The sequence below is a fragment of the Nematolebias whitei genome, chromosome 13, assembly GCF_014905685.2.
Source record: "Nematolebias whitei isolate Nwh7 chromosome 13, NemWhi1, whole genome shotgun sequence".
In the NCBI taxonomy this organism is placed as follows: Eukaryota; Metazoa; Chordata; class Actinopteri; order Cyprinodontiformes; family Rivulidae; genus Nematolebias; species Nematolebias whitei.
In genome coordinates, this window is record NC_056510.1 from 38,971,388 (window position 1) to 38,980,368 (window position 8,981).

General features: G+C 41.9%; 1 protein-coding gene across 1 annotated transcript in view; it reads right to left on the reverse strand.

The window, feature by feature from the left end:
• Positions 1–3,506, reverse strand: part of zmp:0000000936 (interleukin-1 receptor type 1) — a 13,134-nt gene extending 9,628 nt beyond the window's left edge. Inside the window, exons 1-3 of the mRNA XM_037686625.1 lie at positions 3,431–3,506; positions 2,575–2,827; positions 1,597–1,789 (exon numbers count right to left, since the gene is read on the reverse strand). Of these exons, the coding sequence (XP_037542553.1) occupies positions 1,597–1,789; positions 2,575–2,827; positions 3,431–3,506 (522 nt within the window). The remainder of the gene's footprint in view (positions 1–1,596; positions 1,790–2,574; positions 2,828–3,430) is intronic.
• Between the last annotated feature and the right edge of the window lie 5,475 nt (positions 3,507–8,981).

Here is an 8,981-nt window from a genome sequence, read left to right on the forward strand (position 1 = left end):
TGAATGAATGAATGAATGAATGAATGAATGAATGAATGAATGAATGAATGAATGAATGATGGATGATCCATTGATCTTAGATGAACTTCAAGCCCTAACAAGGGTCCATCCAGAGTACTGGGAATGCAGTGTTGTGTTTCACTGAAACATTCAAGGTTCTTTATTGTCATTCATACCACATGTGGTACATGTGGTGGAACAAAAGTGTGTACACAGGGTCCCAGTTACATCCAACAAAAGTATTAAAATGTAAAAAGAAAAACAGTAATAAGATCAAAGATATGAACTAAGAAAAACATTAACTAAAAATACGCTAAACACTAATAGCATAAAAGCAATACGCTGAACAGCAGAACGAACATGGTTTCTCTCTTTGAAGCACAAACATATCTTCGCCTTCTTGTCTTTCTTGAAACAACCTTCCATCTGCATCAATTTTTTTCTTCCTGGGCATTTTGGGATCATTGTTTCTACTTCTCAATTCCACTTGTTCGGAAAATTGTATCAATGTGGAAAAACTGCAATCTAGTTGTGGGATGCCGTTACTTTGCAGGTAACATAATCTGCATGTATTATGGCAAATGTAGATTGTTGTCAGTGCACCCTTTTGACATTTATTATACGACAATCAGACCTTTGAAGCTCTCGCGGGCCACATGAAATGATGTGGCAGGCCACATGTGGCCCGCGGGCCTTGAGTTTGACACATATGGCTTAGTGGTTAGCACTGTTGCCTCATAGCTAAATGGTAAATGGACTGTACTTATACAGCACCTTTCTATCTTATTTCAAGACACTCAAAGCGCTTTACACTACAATCTGTGCCTCATTTACCCATTCATACAGCTCTATACTAGATCTCTACAAAGATAATTGAACAAATGATTCTAAAGAGACTAATCAGAGCTTTAGATCACATTCATACACCGATGGGACACACATCAGAGGCTATGAGGGGTTCAGTGTCTTGCCCGGGGACACTTCAGCACGTGACTGCTGGTGGATTCGAACACCCAACTCTTGCATTGGAGGACGACTGCTCTAACCACTCAGCCACAGCCGCCCCATGGACCCCAAGGTCCAAGGTTCAATCCCCGGTTTGGACCTGGGGTCTTTCTGTGTGGAGTTTGCCTGTTGTTCTTAGGTTCATGTAGGTTTTCTCTGGCTACACCAGTTTCTTCCCACAGTCTAAAACATGCATGTTAGGCTGCCTTCAGGCCCAGGCCTCCCTCGCAAAAAGAGATATATCTCAATGGGATTTGCCTGGTTAAATAAAGATAAACAAACAAACAAATAAATAAGAGATATAAAGAGGCTCTCACCAGTTGTTCAGCCTTAGCTACAGAACATCAAAAAATACTGTCAAATACAGCTACATTTGAGTATTTTATCAGTATTTGTTAGGTGTGAAGAATACTTTTTTCCCATTTTAAATTGTTTAATCATTCTCTAATTCAATATATGGAAATCTGCTAATTAGTATATTAATAAAAAGTCTTACAGAAAAACAGACAATTTGCCTAAAGATAAAATTAGTTCTTTTTAAAAACTTGTAAAGCTTATAAAAGTTTTGTGACAAAACTCAGTGAAACTCACTTTGTACCAGTTGAGGGATGAAGGGATGTTGTAGCTGTTCAGTTTATCAATATAGTCCCTCAGAGGACAGTTCAGGGTGTCGGACACTCCTTTGGTAAGGTCCTGACTGGTTTTCATTGGCCTTCCACACTCTCCAGACACCGGCAGGTCCACCTCCAGCTTAGTGGACTGCATGTAGCACTTGGAAGGAGTTCTGAGGGAGGAAATAATTCAATAAGTCATCAAGTAGACACCAGCAGTCTCTGTCGAAACACAAGTCGTCCATTTGTATTGTTGTTCATTCAAAATTATTAATAAGGAAGTGTGACTGTTTTTATGTTTGGTTTATTAGACAGACAGTAACATAATCTGTAAAATAAAACGTATTTTGCTTTTCTCGTTAGAGCAGAAAATTATAAACGATTAATGTCCCTTCAGTGTGCAAATTTTAAATAAACAAAGCCTTTAGTTGTTAGTGGATAGATTTCAACACCATGGTGTTATTACAGAATACTGATTGTATGGTACAATATGATGATGAATATATAAGCACATTTTCTTTGTGGGTCACACAAAATGATGGTGAGGTGCATGTTTTGGATATTTTATTTTCCCTTCCGTCTCATAAAATTTTGCAAAGTAAAAAAAAAAAAAACAACAATTAACCATCATTCAAGGTTTTGCACAATAAATCTGCCTCTCAAATACAGAATGTACCTGTTTACTTTATGCTGATAATAAATGGCAACGTGACCATGTTTTATCATTAACTCCATCCTGATGTGTTATCCTTTAAAAAAATTGTAAAGCATTGCTAAATAAGTCTAACAAGGTTAAGTCGGGTCCTCTGGATGGATTTTTTTCTTGTTGTCTTTTAAAAAAAAATCAACAAGAAGAATCTGTCCAGATGATCTGATTTAACCCTGCTAGATTTATCTACATGGATTACAGAGGAGATCAGGAGATTACTAAACATGATTTCCACATTTGATAACATACTGCAGTATCATCACGTATTCCCCAGCATCCTCCAGTGTTGTGTGAAGGAACCACAGAGTCTCCCTGACCACCAGAACCTGACCCGTCTGGTTGCTCATCTCCTGTCCTGTTTCTGAGTTGTACCAGGTGATGTTGTATGGGACAGCCGTAAAGTTGAGGACATCTGGAGAGAGCAGGGTGCTGTTTAGCATGGCCACCTCCCCAGGAACAGAGAAGACTCTTTCAAACTGCAGCTTATAATTGTGGCATTTCACTGCAACACACACACACACACACACACACACACACACACACACACGCACACACACACACGCACACAGAGAGAGAGAGAGAGATGTGAGTCTAATTATTTGTTGTTAATATCATGTCTAAGCAAAGTTCTTAATGTCCACGTTAACTTTAATACATTCAGAGTAAATTTGCTCAACTTTGAATCAATCTAATTTGTTAAAGACTAACATGGTTGCAACACAACATGTTTGTGTTCATGTGTAAATTGCAACATTCCCACAACATTTTCCGATCTATAATGTAGTGTAATACGAAAGCATCTAATTTACCAACTGACCTAAACATTTGTGTGTTGAAAGGCATGCACTGTCTATTTTTAGGGAGAATATTTAGTTAAATATTAAAGTGTTTATTAAATATTTGTAAAATAATGATTCGGTATTCAAGTTGTTCTGTAGTTACAGGTTTGTCCACAAGAGGGCAATCAAACTTCCACAGGAGGGACTGAGTTCATTATGAAACAGCATGAATTAAAGTACTTGTAAAGTACTTCTGACATGTAGCCACATGTCTGTATTTCTGGTTTTGTTGATTAAAAAAAAAGAAGTTGTGTGACTGAGCTCACTTTGTGTAAAACCTGCCCAGATTCCTGACATCCAGAGGAGAAACAGAAGACTTCCCAGTGCTGAATTCAGGCCCATTGCTGGAAAAACAAACATAAAACATGAACAAATGAACAGAAGTTAAGATAAAATCATTACTGGCAACACAACAGCCCATTATAAAAATGAACATTTTAGAAATGTGTTTTCTCTTTAGTCTAAACATTGCTGTATCTACATTATTATTTTAAACATGTCCTTCTGTCTCAGTATCAGTTCCTGTCTCCCACATTCTTCTAGCTCTTTCCCTCACCCATACATGACTAGCCTTCCTGTATTTGATTAGTCACTGTAGAAACCTCAAACAAAATACACTGTAATGTTCTGTAATGGACTTAAAGAACTCCTAATATTGTTGGATGGTGACTAAAACATGAGTCTTCTCAGCTGGTTCTGTAAAATCTGTAAAACCTTGGTAGGAAAATTTATTTTGCACCAGACTGCACAAACCTCAAAGTTTGCTGCTCATCTTGCAGCTGTTACTTAGATGTACTTGTAGGATCTGACTACCATTTCTAGATCTGGATACAGCTAGAAAAGATGAGCTATTTGCTACATTCAAACAAACGTTTCTTCAGCAGACAGTAGTTGATTCTATCCAACCACATCTGTTATTCACATGCAATCACAATGTTGACTACAAAGCTGCTGCAGCCATCCGTCTCTCCATTTTCGTCTGTTTATTCTTTTTATTATTTTTTCAGGTTTGGGCACATCAAATACAGGAAAGACAACGCAGACATCCTTCTCCCCTGCAACACTCTCCAGCTCCCATTTAATGATCCCAAGGAATTTCCGAGCCAGAAAAGAAAAATGATCAAATAAGCCTGGACTTTGTTGTTTTCAACCAGTTTGACACGACTGTCAACAAGGAAGAGGGCCGGCAATGGAGGAGGGGGCGTACCAAAGAGACCATCTTAGCACCAACAAAACTGGTTTGTTCCACTTTGGAGTAAGCTGTTGGGGTCAGTTTTCAATCAGTTTTGTTGTGTGTTTCCTTGACTGATGAAGCCTTCCGGATCGAAGGCGAAACGTTTCAGCACAAAATAAAGAAGCTGTCCAGATGACCTGACTGAAAAATGTTGGATCAAATAAGCCCTTCACAGAATTTTTCGGGTCTGCCAAGACTTTGCTCTTAGTGGGATCAACCTGGACAACTTCCAGAGCGGAGTGTCCAGAAGGCATCAGATGCCAGAACCACCCCCAGCTGACTCCTTTTGATGTGAAGGAGCATCTACTCGAAGCTCCCCCTGAATGACAGATCTTTACAACCTCACCTACTTCACTCTCAGTTTTCAGTTTTAAGTGTGAAGCAGCCAGGATGAGTCAGCTCCTCAATGTCTGAGGATTTGTGGTTCTTCACGAGAAAAACATACAGCACTTTCTCTCTGGGTCAGGAGGTAAGGAGGTCTGACCAGGACTCTGTGGTCTACTACACTCGTCTGCAGGCCAGCGGTTACTATTTCAGGGATGAAGATGTTCACATCCTTGATAGAAAAACTGGTTTGAGAGGAGTGAAGGAAGCCATCTTTGTGAAGAGAAACCGCCCATCATTAAACATAGGCGGAGGTCTCTGTGTTAAACTGTCCCCCTCTTACAATCCTGTTATTGTTAGTATCACTCAGCCCCCCTGTGAATAGCAAGTGGCCATTGGGGCACTAACAATCAGTTGCTAGGCTGATGGTCCTTCTTTATCATGTGAACAGCTAGTTCTGGATGTCTCCAGCAAACTGGTTGATCCATTATGAGAAGGTGTTTTTTTATAAGACTGAGTTTGTTGCAGCTCCTCAGACTGAAAAAGTATTTTGGATAAAATACGAAATGTTTCAACAAAGAAGAATGTGTCCAGAGGAAACAACTCTACTTCATTAGATTCAAGAGTGAAGGTACGGGTGGAGTGCAAGATAGACTAACGCATCAGGACTCTGTCTTCTGTAATGAGGGTGTTTGTCCGGTCTGTCTTGGTGAAGAAGTTACGCCTAAAGATAAAGCTTTTAATTATTGGTTTGTCTAGTTTCACTTGTTGTCATAAGGCATGAATCACAAAAAAAATAAATAGATAAATAAATAAATAAATAAATAAATAAATAAATATCTCTCTCTCTCTCTCTCTCTCTCTCTCTCTCTCTCTCTATATATATATATATATATATATATATATATATATATATATATATATCTTGGCTATAAATGTTTTTAAATGTTTTGTCTCAAAGAATAGTTCATTTGTAAATGATTTTGAAATGATTAACATTTCTAAAGATGTTGTGGGTGTTTACTATGCCACTTCATATTTTCATATTTATGTACACAGGTTCCCAGTTACATCCAACAATAGCAAAAATATAAATTGTAAAAAGAAACTGTAAATAAGGATCTTCGCTATACACAACAAAAAGATATATGCTAATGCAAAACAATACGGCGTAAGAACACTAGGGCAAATATGAGAGTGTGAACAGATGAGTACAAATGAATACAGCAGCACATATCAACAATTAAAGTGGCATTACAGTGATTATTTCACAGTGATTATACTGGTTAGGGATTTATGAGTCTAACAGCTTCAGGGAAGAAGCTGTTCCTCAGTCTAGTGGTTCTACACTTAATGCTCCTTAACCTCCTGCCTGAGTGGAGTGGGGAAAAAAATGTGTGTGTGCTGGGTGAGTGTGGTCCTTCATGATTCTTGTATAGTTAGGTGTATATGTCTGTGATGGTGGGGAGGCTGACTCCAAGTCTTCTGTGCAGCCTCCACCACTCTCTACAAAGTTTTTCTTCCTGCAGTTGTGCAGCCTCCATGCTACACATTGATGATGGAGCACATGATGCTCTCCACTGCACACCTGTAGAAAGACTGAGCTTCCCAGACCAGCTTTCCTCAGCCACCTGAGGAAGTAGCGTCTCTGATGAGCTTTCTTGATCAGGATGGTGGTGTTGTTGCCCCCAGCTCAGGTTGTCATTCAGGTGCACACCCAAGTACTTGCAGCTGGAGACCACTTCCACAGCAGATCCTATGCTTGGGGGAGGGGTGTGGATGTTTGTTCCTTCTGAAGTCCACAATCATCTCCTTCGTCTTCTTCACATTGATGTGAAGGTGGTTCTTCTTGCACCAGCTCTCCAGGTGTTCCACCTTCTGCCAGTAGCTGGACTCATCGTTGTTTGTGATGTATCCTACCACCACTGTATCATCTGTAAACTTTACAATATGACAACCTGGATGGGTAGGTGCACCGTCATAAATGAGCAGGACGAACAGGAGGGGGCTCAACACACATCCCTTAGGGGAGACAGTGCTGAGGTTTATGGTGGAGTAGGAGAACAAAGTTGTGGATCCTCACAGACTGCGGTCTGTTTGTTAATAAGTCCAGACTGACTGATTACAAGACTGAGGACTCCTGTGATGCTAATTACAGGACACACCTTACTTTATCATTTACCTGGTCAGATTAGTTTCAATCTGGGTACCATCCTTTTTGTCAAGGCAAGTTCACTTATTTATTTTTTAATCTGGTGCAAAAGTCTTAAAATTCAATTGCAATGATTTATTTTCATCAGTTGATTTTTTTAAATGTTTTACTTTTATTAGTTTCCATCCATCCATCATCCATCCATTATCTTCTGCTTATTCCAAAGTCGGGTCGCGGGTGCAGCAGCTTGAGCAGGGAGGCCCAGACATCCCTTTCCACAGCCACCTCTTCCAGTTCTTCTGGGAGGATTCCAAGGCGTTCCCAGGCCAACCGAGAGACTTACTCTCCAGCGTGTTCTGGGTCTTCCCCGGGGTCTCCTCCCAGTTGGACATGCCCAAAGCACCTCTTTAGGGAGGCGCCATGGGGGCATCCTTACCAGATGCCCGAACCACCTCAACTGGCTCCTCTCGACATGAAGGAGTAGCGGCTCTACTTCGAGTCTCTCCCAGATAATTGAACCGAACCCGAACCCTATCTCTAAGGGAGAGTCCAGCTACCCTGCGGAGAAAACTCGTTTCAACCGCCTGTATCTGCGATCTCATTCTTTCGGTCACTACCCAGAGCTCATGACCATAGGTGAGGGTAGGAACATAGACCAACTGGTAAACAGAGAGCTTTGCCTTACAGTTCAGCTCTCTCTTCACTACAACGGACCGGAACAGAGTCCGCAATACTGCAGATGCTCCACCAATTCGTCTGTCAATCTCACGCTCCATTCTTCCCTCACTTGTGAACAAAATCCCGAGATACTTGAACTCCACTTGAGGCAGAACCTCACCCTCGATTTGAAGAGAGCAATCCACCCTTTTCCGGTTGAGGACCATGGCCTCAGATTTGGAGGTGCTGATTCTCATCCCAGTCGCTTCACACTCAGCTGCGAACCGCTCCAGTGAGAGCTGAAGATCATGGCATGATGACGCCAACAGGACCACATCATTTGCAAAGAGCAGAGATGGAATCCTGAGACCACCGAACCAGAAACCCTCTGCCAGCTGGCCGCACTGAAAAATTCTGTCCATAAAAGTTATGAACAGAATTGGTGACAATGGACAGCCCTGGCGGAGTCCAACTCCCACCCTGAAGGGGTCCGACTTACTGCTAGCAATGCGAACCAAACTCTCGCACCACTTGTATAGGGACTAAAAAGCCCGCAACAACGGGTCTCCAATCTCATCCTCACTGAGCACCCCCCACAGTGTACCCCAAGGAACACAGTTGAATGCCTTCTCCAAGTCCACAAAACACATGTAGACTGGATGGGCAAACTCCCATGATCCCTCAAGGACCCTAGTGAGGGTAAAGAGCTGATCCAGTGTTCCACGGCCAGGACGGAACCCACATTGTTCCTCCTGGATCTGAGGTTTGACCAACGATCGGACTCGCTTCTCCAGTACCCCTGAATAGACCTTACCAGGGAGGCTAAGGAGAGTGAGGCCCCTATAATTGGAGCACACCCTCTGGTCCCCCTTTTTGAAGAGGGGAACCACCACCCCAGTCTGCCAATCCAGTGGCACTGTCCCCGATGTCCACGTGACGTTGCAACGGCGTGTCAGCCAAGACAGCCCCACAACATCCAGAGCCTTAAAGAAATCAGGGTGAATCTCATCCACTCCCGGAGCCCTGTCGCCTCGGAGCTTTTTAACTACCTCAACGACCTCAGCCACAGTTATGGATGGATCAACCCCAAAGTCACCCGACTCAGCTTCCTCCATGGAAGATGTGCTAGTGGGACTGAGAAGGTCCGAGAAGTATTCCTTCCACCTCCTGACGACATCACTGATTGAGGTCAACAGCACCCCACCTTCACTGAACACAGTGTTAGTAAAGTACTGCTTTCCCCTCCTCAGCCGCCTGATGGTTTGCCAGAATCTCCTCGGAGCCGACCGAGAGTCTCTATCCAAGGTCTCACCGAACTTCTCCTCCTTTGTTAGTTTCGAGTTTTTTAATTACTTATACAAAAATGTACAAACAAAATTGTCTGTGTCTGTTTCCTGAATACTGTGCATAATGTCTAACAATGGAAGTACTGTAATACAGACTCTCAGAC